General features: G+C 45.0%; 1 protein-coding gene across 1 annotated transcript; it reads left to right on the top strand.

The window, feature by feature from the left end:
- The first annotated feature begins 204 nt into the window (after positions 1 to 204).
- On the top strand, positions 205 to 17,078 carry OSGIN1 (oxidative stress induced growth inhibitor 1). Its single transcript, XM_081336080.1, has 6 exons — positions 205 to 323; positions 8,861 to 8,967; positions 11,478 to 11,614; positions 12,493 to 12,684; positions 14,488 to 14,579; positions 15,061 to 17,078. The coding sequence occupies exons 2-6, from the start codon at positions 8,910 to 8,912 to the stop codon at positions 16,058 to 16,060; spliced, it is 1,479 nt and encodes a 492-aa protein (XP_081192206.1). The 5' UTR covers positions 205 to 323; positions 8,861 to 8,909; the 3' UTR covers positions 16,061 to 17,078.
- The last annotated feature ends 407 nt before the right edge of the window (positions 17,079 to 17,485 follow it).

The raw sequence follows: 17,485 nt of genomic DNA, 5'->3' as shown, positions 1-17,485 counted from the left end.
GCCGGCGGGAAAGCGGGCACGTGGCGGCGGCGCCGGCGGTGGCAGCAGCCGGCGCGGCTTTTCCCCTCCATTCATAAAAAAAAAAGAGCCGGCGGCTGGGAAAGTGCTGAGTCACGCGGCTGGGCGATTTGCCTAGCCCCGCCCCCGCCGGTCCCAAGCCCCGCCCCCTCCGCGCCGGGGCTCAATACTGTATATTTAGGCGGCGGCGGCGAGGATCGGCGGAGCGTCTAGCAAGGCGAGCGAGTGTCCGGCGACTCCCCGAGTTCGTCTTAGTCGAGCGTCCGCGGGGCTTTCTGGAGCTCCGGATCGGGTCTTCCCCTCGGGTAAGGAAGGCAGCGCTGACCCCGCCGCTCGTAAGCCCCTCGGGGACGCTGGGAGACGCGCCGCTGCGCTTTGGCACCCGCTGGATAACTCGCGGGAACGCGGGACCCTTCTCCAACCGGGCGCCCTCCCGGGGAATTCGGCGCGCCGCTTTGGTGGTGGTGGTGGTGGTGGGGTCTTGGACAAGAGGCAGCCCTTGAAAGGCGTGGGGTTATAAACCTGGGTTTCCTGCCGACTAAGGCAAAAAAAGCTGGCTTGGAAGGGTGCAAACGCCTACAGCAGAAATGCCCAACTTGGGCAGCCGTGAGACTCGTGGACGACTTCAGCTCCCAGCATTCCCCGGGGATGGCTGGGGAATTCTGGGAGTTGAAGCCCGCAAGTGTTCAAAAGTTGCCGAAGTTGGACATTTCTGCTGCAGGGGGGTTGAACCCTTTGGAACCAGCACCCTTGCAAAAGCTGCTTTGAAAGGATGCAAATGCGTAGAGCAGAAACGTGCGGCAACTTCCAACTCCCAGCATTCTCCCCCCCCCCCGTGGCTGGCTGGGGAATTCTGGGAGTTGAAGTCCACAAGGTTGCCAAGGTTGGGTACCCCTGCTACAGGAATAATAGTTGAAAGTTTGGGGCAGGGGAAAGGCTCGTTATGCTTAATAAACTTGCTCTGTGTGCGGTGAAAGCACTTGGAAAGGTAGCCTTTGCAATAAGTAATTAAATCCTTTTGAATGGGTTGCCTTTTCTTGGCTCGGCAAGCAGGCTCAGGGGACAAGGCATTGTGGGTGTTGTAGTTCTGAAATTCTAGAAGGCACCAAGTGACTGGTCCCCAGGATCAACTTGGCGGCAGTCTGTGTTTTGAAACCGCTCCAGCGAGCTGCATGTGTGGGATGATGGCCCAGCCAAGAATATTATGTATTATGTAATGTTGCGCCTGCAGCAAGAGAGGAATGCTCAGAGGGGACCAGCTGATGAGAGAGAGAGAGAGAGAGAGAGAGAGAGAGAGAGAGAGAAGGAGTGGAAAGATACTAGGCAAGGGAACCAGCCAACTGATCAAAGGTGGCTTTTCAGGGAGGAAAAAAACTTTTCAGAGGCTCTTCAGAGCAATGTTTACAGCATCCTGGCCTGTTTCTGAGTAAAGAATGGTTAGCTTTTAGCAAGCTTTTCTTTGCCCCGAAAATTGTGGATTTCATGGGCCACGGCGAGGAAGAAAAACCAGGGGCATTTGGCACTGGGGTCATCATCAATACATGCTAGCTCTTGTGGGGGATTAATAGTGGTTAAGGTACCAGGCTAGAAACCAGGAGGCTGTGAGTTCTAGTTCTGCTTTAAGCCTGAAAGCCGGCTGGGTGACTTTGGGCCAATTACCAGGAGGCTGTGAGTTCTAGTTCTGCTTTAAGCCTGAAAGCAGGCTGGGTGACTTTGGGTCAATCGCCAGCAGATAAAAGAGTTCTAGTCCCGCCTTAGACATGAAAGCCGGCTGGGTGACTTTGGGCCAATTACCAGGAGGCTGTGAGTTCTAGTTCTGCTTTAAGCCTGAAAGCAGGCTGGGTGACTTTGACCTAGTCCCTCTCTCTCTCTCTCCACCCAACCTGCCTCCCAGGGATGATGAAGTGGGAAAAATAGAAGAAGGAAAGTGAGTTGGATACATTTGCCACCTTGATTATTATTAGCAAAAATAGTAAAGGCTGGATATAAGAAAATAAATGTAATGCATATACCGGGCTGATCAATAGATCAACATCTGGATTCTGCTTCCTTGGATCTGAGCGCTTTTTCCATTCATAAACCTGCCTTAGCCATCTTCCAAGCAGTTTTTCCGAACCCAACCAGCAGGCGATCCAGGGTGACAGCAGACACAATTCCCGCAGTCTTGTTAAAAAATTTAAAGCGGCCACATGCACAAGGGCCGTGCTGTACATTTGATATCTAATGTTTTGTTTGGTTGGTTTCCAAGGGATTGAATCCTCATGTCCTGCAAACTCTGATAGCAGGAAAGAAACTTTAGGCGTAGCTTGGCGCTTAATGAAAACTAAAGATCTTTTCCAAGCCACTCTGGGGAAAAAAATAATAATCTGCTTTCAACAGACTCCGTGGCAGGTTTTTCTTCTTTGTTTCAATATCTGTTACCCTTCCCCATCAGTTCTGGGAAGTTAGCACAAGCTTTCTTAGATAACAGCTGCCGCAGCAGCAACATCTCAGGCCCACTGATAAAAATGCTGCCTTCCGTGGGGGCATTTTTACTCTTCCCAGGCCACAGAAGTGTTAGAAAATCATGCAGGTAAAGAAACTTTATGCTCTGTTTCTCAAAGCAGTGCAACTCTTCAAAATCAGAAGAGAGGTCAGGTTTATAGTTAATATGACAGGAGAAACCCACAAAAGGCGTCATCACGGCATAAAAAATGATTCTGATCTGGCTAAGAACAGGAGAAGGAGGGAGGGAGGGAGAGAGAGAAAGAGAGACAGAGAGAAAGAGAGAGAAAATTTTTCCAGGAGATCCCTATGCAGGAAGTCCTTGACCTACGACCCCAATTGAGTCCAAAATTTCTGTGGCTAAGCAAGAGAGTTAAGTGAATTTTGCCCCATTTTGTGACCTTCCTTGCTGCAGTCGTTAAGTGAATCACTGCAACTGTTACACGATTTCCCCACTGACTTTGCTTGTCAGAAGGTCACCAAAGGTGATCCCTGGACATTGCAACCGTCATAAATGTGAGTCAGTTGCCAAGCATCTGATTTTTTATTACGTGACCACGGGAATACTGTAATGCAGGGGTGTCAAACTTGCAACGTCACATGACGTGTCGCGATGTATCGTGACTTTTTTACCATTGCCAGCAATGGGGTGGGCATGGTTTTGCTATGATGCATCCAGCCCGAGGGCCGGCAGCTTGACACCCGTGCTGTAATGGGTGTTAAGTGCAAAAAATGGTCATAAGTCACTTTTTTCAGTGCCGTTGTAACTTTGAACGGTCTGTCAGGACCCACCCCAATCCACGTCTTAGGAAAACAAAAACTCTTGGACTCAGTTCTAGTCCAAAAGGAATTTTTACTAGGACATGTTTGGTTGTGGAAATACAAGACAGGACCTGGTATTGTTTTACTGATTGAAACTTTATAAAGAGTTCCTGGTTCAACCCCCCTTCCCTCAACCCCATTTGGTCAGCCCCCCATCATTTACTTTGTGTCATCGTGTCATCCCTTTCGTGGGAAAAAGGGATCTTCCGATCTTTTACGGTTATTGCCTTCTTCCTTTACAGATTCAAATGGAGACACAGGCCAGATGCCTTCTTCCCTAACCCTCCCCTTTGTTCCCCCAGTTCAAAAGGTTTCCCTTGGTCTTTGAAATAACCTAAGGCAGGCTAAATCCACATCCACTCCTGCTTCCTCAGGAGATGGCAGAATCCAGGGGGGGATAATGTTTTAAACATACATTTATGAATGTGATATAAATGGATTCTGACACGGTCACGAAATGAACAGTTGTAAGTCGAAGACTACCTGTAGAAGAATCGGTTGACCTGTGGCTCCAGATGTTGCTGATTTCCCCATACTAAGTCCTCTCTTCCTGATCACATGACTCAAGACTCTTGGGCTGGGAAGGAGTTCCAGAAAGCCTACTTTGCAAGATTTCCCTGGCTTGTTTTGGAGGATTGGTGTGAACTGGTTGAACTGAACCTCATTAATCCTATAATTCAGTGTTTCTCAACTTTGACAGCTTGAAGATGTGTGGACTTCAATTCCCAGAATTCCCCAGCCATGTAATTATCTTTACTTACTGATGTTCTAAATATGATCCGCACCTGGCGTTGGCCACTGCAGGCATCATAGCCCACCAGGCTTACCAGTTAAAGCCTGTGTCTTCCCTTCTTTTCGTTTGTTCAAGTAAGTCAGGGGTCTTCAAACTCGGCCCTTTTATGACTCATGGACTTCAACTCCCAGAATTCCTCAGCCAGCATGCCTGGCTGAGAAATTCTGGGAGTTGAAGTCCATGAGTCATAAAAGGGCCGAGTTTGAAGACCTCTGGTTCAAGTCTTCAATTTCTTCCGTGCTTTTCACGTTCGTTTTCTTAGGGGTTGAAATTTCCACCCGTCTGCACTGGCTATAGCTAACTATACAATATGTTAAGTCTTTGGGCCATGAGGCAGTTACAGAGGAACCATTAGGGATGATGGTTCCCCATTTTTCCATCACCTGGGTGAACATCTGGGGACTCCAGAGAGAGCCTCTGAAGAGCTAAGCGCTTAACAATCTGGTGGATAAATCTGTCAGTTCTGTTTTCTCCCACGTTTCTCTTGGTTAGTTGTATCTCAAGTTAGGTCAGATTGGGGAAGTTCTTTTTTTAAAGAAAGGAAGTTTGTGACATTGCCACCCATTTTTAAAGATGCAGTGGTTTCGTGCATGAGATTGCTCCTGCTTCTGAGAAAACCTGTGTCTTGTCAGTAGACCTTATTTTGCAACATCTGCGAACAACACGCAACGTCCTCTTCCAGCAGAAATGTATCTTCAACCTTGTTTGGGTAGCAAGTGGCAGGCGTTGCCTTGAATGCATTTCTAACATGACTAGTCCTGCTTGCCATACCTGGATCTAGTCTGTTTCTCAGACTACAGTTCTATAATTCCCATTCAGCCTGATCATGCAGGCTCGAGATATTATTCGACATATCTGGAGAATATCAGGTGGAAGGTAACAACTGACCAGTTATGGACATGAAGACAAATGTCACACACAGAATTTGAGGAAGAAGAAGAAGATGATGATGATCATGATGATAATAATGATGATGAAGATGAAGATGATGGAAGGGACCTTGGAGGAAACCCTATCATTTCAGACATAGTTGTCCAGTCTCTTCTTTAAAAACTTCCAGTATTGGAGCACATTCACCACTTCTGGAGGAAGGTTGTTCCACTGGTTAATTATTCTCACTGTCAGGAAGTTTCTCCTTAGTTCTAGGTTGCTTCTCTCTTTGGTTAGTTTCCATCCGTTGCTTCTTGTCCTGCCTTCAGGTGCCTTGGAGAATAGCTTGATTTGCTCTTCTTTGTGGCAACCCCTGAGACATTGGAATACTGCTATCATGTTACCCCTAGTCCTTCTTTTCATTAACCATCCCAGACATACCCAATTCCAGCAACGGTTCCTTATATTTCCCCTAATCATCTTTGTTGCTCTTCTCTGTACTGTTTCCAGAGTCTCAACATCTTTTTTACATCGTGGTGACCAAAACTGGATGCAGTATTCCAAGTGTGGCCTTACCAGGGCATTGTAAAGTGGAATTAATACTTCACGTGATCTTGATTCTATCCCTCTGCTAATACAGCCTAGCACTGTGTTGGCTTTTTTGGCAGCTGCAGCACACTGCTGGCTCATATTGAAGTGATTGTCCACTAGGACTCCAAGATCCCTCTCACAGTTACTACTTTTGAGCAAAGTACCACCTATACTATACCTGTACATTTGGTTTTTCTTGTCTAAATGTAGAACCTTACTTTTTTCACCACTGAATTTCATTTTGTTAGATAGCACCCAGTGTTCAAGTCTGTCCAAATCCTCCTGTATCTTAAGCCTATCTTCTGGAGTGTTGCCAGCAAATTTGATGAGTTCCCCATCTATCCCCCCATCCAAATTGTTGATGAAGATGTTGAAGAGCACTGGGCCTAGAACAGAGCCTTGGGGCACCCCACTACACACTTCCCTCCATGTAGATGCGGTTCCATTGAGGACCACATGCTGAGTATGGCCTGTCAGCCAACTATGAATCCATCTGGTGGTGATGCTGTCTAACCCACATTTTTCTATCTTATCAAGTAGTAGGTTGTGATCTACTTTATCAAATGCATTACTGAAGTCTAAGTAAATTATATCCACAGCATTCCTCTGATCCACTAATTTTGTCACTTGGTCAAAGAATGCGATAAGATTTGTCTGGCATGATCTGTTTTTGACAAACCCACGTTGGCTTTTAGTAATGACTTTGCCTTTAGGTGCTCGCTGATTCGTTGTTTGATTACCTTTTCCAGAATCTTCCCAGGTATTGAGGTCAGGCTGATAGGTCTGTAATTTCCTGGATCCATCCCCCCCCCCTTTTTTAAAAAAGATGGGAACTATATCAGCTCTTTTCCGGTCCTCTGGTAGTTCCCTAGTGCTCCAGGATCTTTGAAAAATATAGTTCACATCTGCCAGTTCCTTGAGAACCTTGGGGTGTAATCCATCTGGTCCTGGTGATTTGAACTCGTCTAGGCTGGACAGGTGCTCACTTACCATTTTCTTGCCTATCTTAAATTGTGTTTCTATTCTGTTTTTTATGGCACTGTTTTTGATAGGTTGGACTGTTTTTCCCCTTTGTGTAAAGACAGATGCAAAAAATAACTAAATAGTTCTGCTTTCTCCCTATTGCTTGTCACCTGCTTGCCACTTTCCCCCACTAATGGACCAATCATTTCTTTAATTTTTTTTCTTGTTTTTTACATGTTGAAAAAAAAGCTTTTTTTGTTATTTTTGATTTTGGTCGCAAGCCTTAATTCATTTTGAGCCTTTGCTTTCCTCACTTCATCTTTGCAGGCTCAGGCTATTTACTGATATTCTGCCTCAGTTATGTGCCCCTCTTTCCACTTTTTATACTTGTCCTTTTTATCTTTCAATTTATCAGAAAGTTCTTTATGCAGCCATGCTGGTTTCTTTTGAGAGCGGTTATTTTTCCTCTTTGTTGGTATTGTGCTAGACTGGGCTTTTATTATCTCCCTTTTCAAAATTTCCCAAGCTTCTTGAGTTGTTTTTGCCTTGAGGATTCTCATCCATGGAATCCTTTCCAAGCTCTCTCTGAGTTTATTGAAATTAGCTCTCTTAAAATCCAAGACTCTAGTTTGACTGTGTTCTATTGCTTGTGCTTCCAGAATGTTGAATTCCAATATTGCATGATCACTTCCCCCCAAGGTTCCTGTGGCTTCGACACCTTCTATCATTTTATCTCTGTTAGTGAGGATTAGATCCAATATGGCTAATCCCCTAGTTCCCTTCTTTACCTTTTTGGAAGACAAAGTCGTCTGCTTAGGTTTGTCAAGATCTGTTTTTCTTCTGTGATGTTCATTTGAGATGACCCAAAACACTTCCTACTTTTGTTTTTAGAATACATTACAGTCATATAATTGAGGTATTTCCAGCTGGTGATTCTAATATGATGTTATAATATTATAATATGAGTAATGGTAAGAGAGAGACGGTCGGATCTAGTGGTTAAGGCTAGAAAGTGAGAGACGGTGAGTTCCAGTTCCCCCCTAGCCATGAAAGCAGATGAGTGAGTTTGGCCCAGTCACCAGGAGACTGTGAGTTCTAGTGCCATCTTGGCCCGAGAAAGCCAGCTAGGCGATTTTGGCCCAAGCACCAAGATACGGTGAGTTCTAGTCGCGCCTTCAACATGAAAACCAGCTGGGTGTCCCTTGTGTCAGTCACTGTCTCTCAGCCCAGCTCACCTCACAGGGTTATTGTGGGGAAAATAAGAGAAGGATAATATATTGCAGGGGTAGGCAACCTTGGCTCTTTTATGTCTGGTGGACTACAATTCCCAGAATTCCTGAGCCAGCTTTGCTGGCTCAGGAATTCTGGGAGTTGAAGTCCACGAGTCATAAAAGAGCCAAGGTTGCCTACCCCCTGGTATGTTGTGTATGTTTGCCACCTTGAGTTATTTGCAAAAATAAGAAAAGCAGGATCCAAATAGATAATAAAATGAATCTAGCATTGTGTGATGTGTTACCTACAATAGAGATAGATAGTACCTGTATCTATTTTTTATCAAGAACAGTTAGGCGTAGTGGTCAAGGCACCAGGCTAGCCATCAGGAGACAGTGAGTTCTAGTCTTGCCTTCGGCATGAAACTCAGCTAGGCGGCTTTGGGCCAGCCACTCCCTCTTAGCCCAGCCCACCTTACAAGGTTGTTTTTTATGGGGGAAATAGGAGGAAGGACTGTATTTTCTCTGCCTTGAATTATTGATAAACGTTACAGAGGCAAGATAAAAAATAAATAAAACCATCACCTGCAACTGCAACTTGTGAAAGATAAATATGCAAACATTTTAGCTAAAATAAATAAGAGAGAGAGAGAGAAACCTAAGCAAAGCTGAAGCCTTTAAATTCTCAGTTCTTGAACTGAGCTGCCTTCTAATGAGTAGTTACTAATGACATGAAATTTGAAAATATTATAGGTGGTTCTGTTTGGCACTTTTTTTTCCCCCCAGCGGATGTGCAATTTTTCAGCCTTGCAATCCGGGGAAAGTCCCCTCCCATGTCCTCCCTTTCTTCAGTACAGTGATGGTACCAAGTTGTGAAAAGTGTTTGGAGGGTGTGAAACGGAACACTTCCATTCTGGGACTGGGCAGGCAGTTTTCCCCGCATCCTTAAAGGCAAACTAGGGGATGGCCTGGAAAAAACTCGCAAAGCTTCTCTCTCCTTTCACTTGTCCCGGTTTTTGAGCCTTCCGTTCCCTGCCACCTGCTTGGGGTGGGTCAGAGAAGCAATATCATCCGTGCTTCAACTATTGGTGTGGCCTTCTCGTTACAGGCAGAATTGGAGGTCTTTGAACTCTGCTGGCAGAGCGAAAGAATAAGTCATGTTTCATGCACATCTGGAACAGAGCAACGCCAAGACTCTTCCCGTGGTGATTATAGGTAAGTCGCTCTGGGAAGTAATCAGCAGATACCAGCACAGTTGTCTTCCCAAGCCAGCTTGTTCCTATCAGCCACAAGCTGCTATACTTCCAAGAATTATGATTAAAAAAGGAACATCTATATTCTCTCTCTTTTCTCTTTCTCTCTCTCCCCCCCCCTCTCTGTTTCCTGCACTTTTGGCCCTCCCTCCCTCCCTCCCTCCCTTCCTTCCTTCCTTCCTTCCTTCCTTCCTTCCTTCCTTCCTCTCTCCCTCCCTCTATTCCTTCCTTCCTTCCTCTCTCTCTCCCTTTATTCCTCCCTCCCTCCTTCCTTCCTTCCTTCCTTCCTTCCTTCCTTCCTTCCTTCCTTCCTTCCTTCCTCTCTCCCTCCCTCCTTCCTCTCTCCCTTCCTTTATTCCTCCCTCCTTCCCTCCTTCCTTCCTTCCTTCTTTCCTCTCTCTCTGCCTTCCTCTCTTCCTTCCACTCTCCCTTTCCTTTCCTTTCCTTTCCTTTCCTTTCCTTTCCTTTCCTTTCCTTTCCTTTCCTTTCCTTTCCTTTCCTTTCCTTTCCTTCCCTTCCCTTCCCTTCCCTTCCCTTCCCTTCCCTTATGAAAAAAACCCTATCAACAAAAGAAACATCTAGGGATCTCCTGCTTCCCTTCTGTGCCTTTTTTGTGTAAAATTTAAATTTAAAACGCAAAAAAAAAAAATGAAAACAAACTGTGCACCAGACAAGTTCAGAGTTGTAGATGTAACTGTGAGTCTTTTGGCAGGGCAGGGCAGGGAGAAATACTGCAGTGGGAAAGCTGTATTATATCAGCTCTGTCCCACTGACAGAAAGTCCTTTGCTTCTTGATTAAGTAGGTGTCAGCAGGGTGCTGCAGCCCCTAAACCCCCAACGCAGTCCTAGGCTGCATCGAAGTATCAAGTTCACATGAGGTGGACAACCATTTGCCCGGAATGGCACAGGGCTTGAGCAGGGAGGTTAGACTAGAAGACCTCCAAGGTCCCTTCCAATCCTGTTACTCTATATTCTGCATCTTTCTCCAGATAAAGTGCTAATGGAATTTTCCTACCTATAAACTGAGCATCAAAGTCTTCTGGAAGTTACAGAATGTTCTATTTAGACCCTCTGGGACAGAAAAGAGCGTGTGTGCCTGTAATAGAGCCGAGAAGGGTGGGGGAAGCTGCAGCTTCCAGCTGTTTTTACAACCTGGGGCCTGTGCCAGATAGAACAGAATCCTCCCCCCTTTTGCTGTGTCATGCTGACTGGCTCCTTTGCGTGTTACACAACTCTGGCGCTTCCTTTTAAGCCACGAGGCTCCTCTGGCGAAGAGTGACAGATGGTTCCGTCTCAGCCGGTAAAATATTAATCTGGCAAGAAAGCAGCTCTAGCAAAGCAACGTCTCCGTTACCTTAGCCAAAATAATTAGATTTGCAAATGTTCTCAGAGGCAGCTGCTCCTCAACTTACCGCAGTTCGCTTAGTGACCATTCAGAGTTACGACGACACTGGGGAAAAAAGCAGCTTGTGACCGTTTTTCACACTGAACGACCATTGCAGCATCCGCAGGGTCACGTGACCCCCCAATGTGGATGCTGGGCAACTGGTTCATACTTAGGACAGTTGTCGCGGTGTACCGGGGTGACGTGATCCCCTTTTGCAACCTTCTGACAAGCAAAGGGGAAGCCTGATTCGTTTAACAACCAGGTGACTAATTTACCAACTGCAGTGATTCACTGAACAACTGTGGTGAAGAAATGCCATAAAATGGGGCAAAGTTCCCCTTGGCAAATGTCTCACTTAAGAAGACATTTGTGGTCACAAGTCAGGGACTACCCATATTTGCATGGGGCACTGAAACCTTTATAAATACTTGCCAGTTACCAAACAGTTTTAATCACGTAACCGCAGGGATGCTGCAGCGGTCGTAAGTGTGAAAAATGGTCATAAGTCCCTTTTTTCTGATTCCAAAGTAAACCCTAGTAGTTCAGCTGGAGTACCTTCCGGCAGGCTAAGCCTGCAACTTTGATTTGCCAGGGCTTGCCATACAAAAGTCCCTTCTGTGTTGTGAATTATGCCTCTGCAGCTTCGTAGCGAGCCAGACAATTTCTGAGCACTTGTTGGTTCAGCCAACAACTGAGGTTTTGTTTGGGTGGCCATGAACTTCGAAACAAGCCCAGCAGGCTTTTTTTTTAAAATTTATTTTTATTGACGGTTGTGCAAAAGGAATTGTTGGAGGAAGTCATGAATAAAACCCAGCGTTAAACAGGCGCCTACTTTTCCCAACAGTGCAAATTCAGGTTTGCATCCGCTTTGCATACCCAACAGCAACCGAAGTCACAACGAGGGTCTGGAGAAATTGGTGTGAGACAATATGGGTGCTAAATAAGAGGAAGAGGAAGAAGGAGCGTGAGGAATGTTTACCGCTTAGAGTTATTTATGAAAATGATAAAGGCGGGAGGAAAACAAATAAATAATAAGCCTGGGGCTGGTAAGCTTAGATGAATCCCTTTGATTTTGTGTCTTTCAGGAAATGGTCCCTCGGGGATCTGCTTATCCTATCTCTTGTCTGGCAACATTCCCTACGTCAGAAGGAACTCCGTTCATCCTAATCCAATCCTGCAGAGGAAATTAGAAGAGACCCCAGAGGTTCCCATTGTGGATCAGGTTGGTATAGCCGAGACCTCCGTTGGGTGGCCTTCTAATCAAGTGATCTGGCTGCAGAGAAACTTTTGCAAAAAACAAGAGGGTTACCCCAGGATTTCACTATGGCTGGCAAACTCCTGTAGGATTACAATTATATTATATAAATTGATATGTCCTGTAAGAGCAATTTGGTCTAATGGTGACGCACCAGGCTAGAAAGCAGAAGACCCCACGTTCAGGTCTCAGTCATGGAAGCCGGCTGGGTGACCATCCCTCTCTCTCAGCCCAACCCACCTCACAGGGCTGTGGTTGTGGGGAAAATAGGAGGAGGCAAGTGTGTTGGATATGTTCACCGTCTTGAGTTATTAGTAAAAATAATAAAGGCGGGAAACCAATTGATAAACAAAATTAATATTGGCTCTCTGGATGGAGGGTGTTTGATCTGACAATCCATGACCTTCAATTTAAGGCTGCATCGTGAGTGAGAGGTGGTTGGATATTCCAAAGTCTGTGCAATAGATATGCCTCTTTGCAGTACATTTTTTTTCTGTCTGTCTGTCTGTGTCTGTCTGTCTATCTATCTATCTATCTACATATAGATATATGGATATAGGTATCTTGATATCACAATATCTCAATAAAATATAGATACAGATATCTCAATATCGATAGATGTATGGATAGAGAGAGAGAAATAGAGATAGATAGATATAGATATGTAGATATAAATATATAGATATAGATACGGTATGTGTGTTTGTGTGTGTGTATTCAATATAATCTGAAGCAAGAATGAAAGCTTACCACCATCCAATCTATCTAGATTAGAGCAGTGCCCCAGATTAACGTTTTCAGTAGTTGTGGGAATCCCCCATCAAGACATCTTGTTTTTCCTACAGGATTTGGACTATCTCTCTGAAGGTTTAGAGGGCCGATCTTCCAGTCCAGTCGCTCTCCTTTTCGATGCCCTTCTGCGTCCCGATACGGACTTTGGTGGGACAGCCGAGTCTGTCCTCACGTGGTGGCATGAACCTGACCGAGCCATCCCTCATCTGGTTCTTGGCAAAACCTTGCCTGGAGGAGCCTGGCATGTAAGTGCAGCTCAAGGTCTTAGCATGTATAAATGAAGGTACATAGAACATAGGATCCAAAATTAACCAGTGGAACGGCTTGCGTCCAGAGGTTTTGAATGCTCCAACACTGGAGGTTTTTAAGAAGAGATCGGACAACTGTTTATCTGAGGAGGGGTAGGCAACCTTGGCTCTTTTATGACTTGTGGACTTCAACTCCCAGAATTCCTGAGCCAGCCATGCTGAGGGGAAAGGAAGAGGTTTCCAAGCTGAGCCAGGCTGGCTTAGGAATTCTGGGAGTTGAAGTCTACGAGTCATAAAAGAGCCAAGGTTGCCTACCCCTGGCCTAGGCCTAGGCCGCTTTATGACTCGTGGACTTCAACTCCCAGAATTCCTGAGCCAGCCGTGCTGAGGGGAAAGGGAGGGGTTTCCAAGCTGAGCCAGGCTGGCTCAGGAATTCTGGGAGTTGAAGTCCACGAGTCATAAAAGAGCCAAGGTTGCCTACCGCTGGACTAGAAGATCATTAAAGGTCCCTTCCAACTCAGTTGTTCTGTTTTCAGCTTTCCTTTTAGCAGAATGAATGAGAACTGGTGGTGGGAAAAAAAGATATTTTTTTTGCACTATTTAGTTATTTATTTATTTATTTTATTTTAATTCCATTTATACCCCGCCCTTCTCCAAAGACTCAGGGCGGCTTACAAGCTTAGCAGTAGCCTTCATTCTATGTATATGCCTGCTTATTAGGGCTTTTGGAGGCCCCCCAAGCGGCATTATTACAAAGTCAGCTTATTGCCCCCAACAATCTGGGTCCTCATTTTACCTACCTCGGAAGGATGGAAGGCTGAGTCAACCTTGAGCCTGGTGGGACTCGAACCTGCACTAATTGCAGGCAGCTGGTGTTACTTAAGGAGCATTAGCCCACTGCTCCACCAAGGCTCTTTGCTGGTGTAAACCAAGTGAAAGCATAACCCAAGTTTCTTCAACCAGTCTGGGTCAAACTCGGTTAGCATGGGACGAATAGAAACGGTAAACTGTTCAGAGTTTGATCCCTGAAGAATAATTAAATACTACAGAGTCAGATTCAAAATGTTTCATGTTTTAATTCCGGCCTTAGTAGAAGAGATCTGACTTAGTTCCAACCACTTTTTTTTAAGTGTTGCAAGTTTGAAATAGTTGAATGTCAAGTTTGAAACAAGTATTTTGAATTTAAGATGGGTTCTTTCAAAATTAGAGTATTCCTGGAATGGTTGAAACAGTGTCAAAATGCTTCCAGTAAATTGGGGACATCTTCTGGAAGTTAGATTATATGGGGCTGTTTTAGTTTATGTATCTGCTGGACTTGCCAGGGTATAATTGTACAAATAAATACATGGCTATATTGAAAGTGAAACATCAGAGTCTAAAAACAAAACGAAACAAAAAAAAAATAGAATCAAATCACAAATTAGCAAAAACAATCCAAATAATAAGAATGAACCAGAATTTCTAACGGATCTAAAGCATCCTTTACTTTATGGCCAGATAGAATCCCGAACATGCAGGTGAAAACATGGTTTGTTAATAAACCATGATTACTAGAGTTCTCATCATGCAAAGTCATAAACCGTGCTTTGCAAGCATCGGTTGCTGGGTATATGCAACATTTATTTATTTATTTATTTGGATCAAGTCAAAGAAACTGCATTGTGTATGAGAGAGGGGCCTGTGCTAGATTTGGGAGGATGGCCAAATTTTAGTTCTCTGGCTAATTCTCTCTATAAATTCCAATGGTATTTCCAGAACTGGATTTATGTGTTAATTTTTCCTTTCTTTCTTTCTGTGTAGTCTATTGAAGGGTCCATGTTCACCCTGAGCCAAGGAGATTGGATGGGGCTTCCTGATGTTCCATTCAAAGACTGGTTGACAAGGAAGAAAAGGTAGGATAGAGTTAATTAATTAGAGTTTCCTCTGGGAAACTCTAATTAAACAGTAGCTTTGGGCTCAACCCTTTGACCATGAACGCTTGAGGGAACTGGATATGTCTAGTCTAACAAAGAGAAAGACTAGGGGTGACATGATAGCAGTCTCCCAAGATTTGAGGGGCTGTCACAAAGAAGAGGGAGCCAATCTATTCTCCAAAACACCTGAAGGCAGGACGAGAAGTAGTGGATACAAACTTATCAAACAATGTTCTGCTTATGAGCAACCCACAGTCTCACCCATATTTCTAATAGAAGCGGGTTTAATTGTCTACTATGGAAATGTCCCCTTATGTTTCCATCCAATCTATTTGTATCCATCAATAAAATGGTTTTAAGCTGAGCTCAGATCCCTAGCTTTGGGTGATGAGTTATGAGATGCTACAAGAGTGGTCTCCATTGATTATTAATCTGTTCTGATCATATTTTTGTTTTACAGGGGCTTCAGAAACAACAGAGCAACTGCTGGCGACATAGTCCAATACTATCAATATTACGTGGCCAAGAAAGGGCTCAAGAAGAACTTCCTCTGTGGAACTCTGGTGACATCTGTGAAGAGATTGAACTTGGATTCAGAAGATAGCTACGGTGGTCAAGATGCCAAGGACAGCAGCTCCGTGTGGGATTTATCCCAGAGACCTCAAGAAAGCAGGGACAGTCTCTTCCAGGTTGATGGCTTTGTCACCAATGTCAGTGGCACCCACCCCTTCTCGGTTTATGCGGAAAATGTGGTCTTGGCCACGGGGACCTATGATAGCCCAACGCAGCTTGGGGTCCAAGGCGAGCATCTCCCTTTCATCCATCACACGCTGTCAGCTCTCGAAGAAGCCGTCAAGAACAAGGAGATTGGCGTCATGTCGGACCCAATCTTGATTGTAGGAGCAGGCTTAACGGCAGCGGATGCCATCCTGTTTGCCCACCATTATAACATTCCTGTGATCCACGCTTTTCGCCGGCGCGTGAATGACCCGGCCCTCATCTTCAACCAGCTCCCCAAAACAATGTACCCCGAGTACCACAAAGTCCACCAGATGATGAGGGAGCAGGCCAACCCTTACCTGGGACCGTACGAACATTATGTCAGCCTTCCAGAGCACCACGTTGCCTGCTTTTTGGAGGACCGGAAGTGCATCTTTTCCGACAAGAGTGGCCATCAACAAATACACCGGATCTCCATGGCTTTTGTCCTCATCGGCTCCAATCCCAACCTCTCCTACTTGCCCAGCAATGGGATGGACTTGGCCGTTGACTGTGAGCAGCCAGTCAGTTCCAAGAGGAACCCCATAGATGTTGATCTCTTCACTTACGAGTCTGTTCATGAGAAAGGACTGTATGCCATAGGGCCACTAGCTGGGGACAACTTTGTGAGATTTGTTCAAGGTGGTGCTTTGGCCATTGCTAGCTCTATGTTGAAGAAGGTGAACCAAAATCCTCCTTAATGCTGGTGAACATAGCCTCTCCTCTGAAGGATGACTCTTGGCCAAATTTTGAGAATGGGCATTGGATCTGTAGCTGTGTTTTCAGACATGAAGCCTTTTCCCTGAAGGCCTTCAAAATGGGCTGGGCCAGTCCAAGAAGATAAGAGCAGAATCCTTGCAGAATGCTTGGCTTCTTCATCTCTCTACCTCTGAGCGGTAGAGAGGGGGTTAGGAAAGCTTCACTAGATCCCATGGTGCAAATCAGGCATTGCCTCAGTGAAATCTGAAGCAAGTTATTTCTCTGTGGATAACCCTAAGACTTCCGTCCACATATTCTGAATTGCAGTGAAAGTGTTGTTTGCATCCAAATCATGATTTTTGCTCATGCAAGGGTGGTGGGGTTTCCATTAAGTAATGCACCTCGTGGTTCTTCAGAGAGTTCTAGAGTGAATCAGAACAGATTTTCACTAGATCCGCGAACGCTCAGCAAAAAATGGGAGGATCTGAACTTCTTCCAGGCCATCTATGCCTGAAAGGCCTTTCCATTATAAATGGTGGGTGGGAGGTAGGTTTGCATCCAACTCAAAAGTCTGACACAGACTCACACCAACTCTCCAGATATGCAGAATTCTCCAGCCATCATGGTTCTTGCTGAGATCTGGAAGTTGCCATGGTTTAGTGAGGGTTAGTCTACTCTAGGAAAACATAAACCAGCATTGGGATTATGGTGGGACTAACCATTGAGCGGTCATTACTATTAATGGTGAAACCCAACTGACCATAGTGTCTTCATCTCAGAAGTGAAATTCAAACATACAACCTTGCAAAGCAACTTCGGGATGCTTCCACTACATTCTCAGGATGTTCTTTAATGTTTTCCTTGGGCAGCATTGCTGCCAACGTTGAGTTCTGTCTGTAAAGTTAAATGTGCTACTAATTTGTAAGCAAATTTTGTAAAATAAAAGTGTTTTTTTTCCTAAAAAAATACAGAATGTATATTTTCTATATGGCTATTTTTAAATTAAAAAAAACAACAAACACCCGGATTTCTACAGATTCATTCTTCTCCCATTTGCAAGTAAGCCACTGTCTCTGATGTGTTTGTTCTATTTTGAGGGAAAGAGGTGTGGATTATTTATTGCTAAAGTTGCTGCTTGACAGGACACAAGGAGCACAGCTGACGTCAGGTTTGATAACACTGGCAGATTCCTTTGCAGTTTCTGTTCTGATTCATTTAGGACAGGGGTCTTCAAACTTGGCCCTTTTATGGCTTGTGGACTTCAAGTCCCAGAATTCCTCAGCCAGCGTGAGGGAACTATGTCCCTTTTATGACTTGTGGACTTCAGGTCCCAGAATTCCTCAGCCAGCGTGAGGGAACTATGTCCCTTTTATGACTTGTGGACTTCAAGTCCCAGAATTCCTCAGCCAGCGTGAGGGAACTATGTC

Source organism: Vipera berus, assembly GCF_964194415.1.
Source record: "Vipera berus genome assembly, chromosome: 10".
In the NCBI taxonomy this organism is placed as follows: Eukaryota; Metazoa; Chordata; class Lepidosauria; order Squamata; family Viperidae; genus Vipera; species Vipera berus.
This window is presented reverse-complemented; position numbering and strand designations above follow the sequence as displayed.

Coding starts and splice junctions, on each gene's coding strand:
- OSGIN1 (XM_081336080.1), top strand. CDS start 8,910: ATGTTTCATGCACATCTGGAACAGAGCAACGCCAAGACTCTTCCCGTG. Junction 8,968..11,477: donor TCTTCCCGTGGTGATTATAG/GTAAGTCGCTCT, acceptor TGTGTCTTTCAG/GAAATGGTCCCTCGGGGATC. Junction 11,615..12,492: donor AGGTTCCCATTGTGGATCAG/GTTGGTATAGCC, acceptor TTTTTCCTACAG/GATTTGGACTATCTCTCTGA.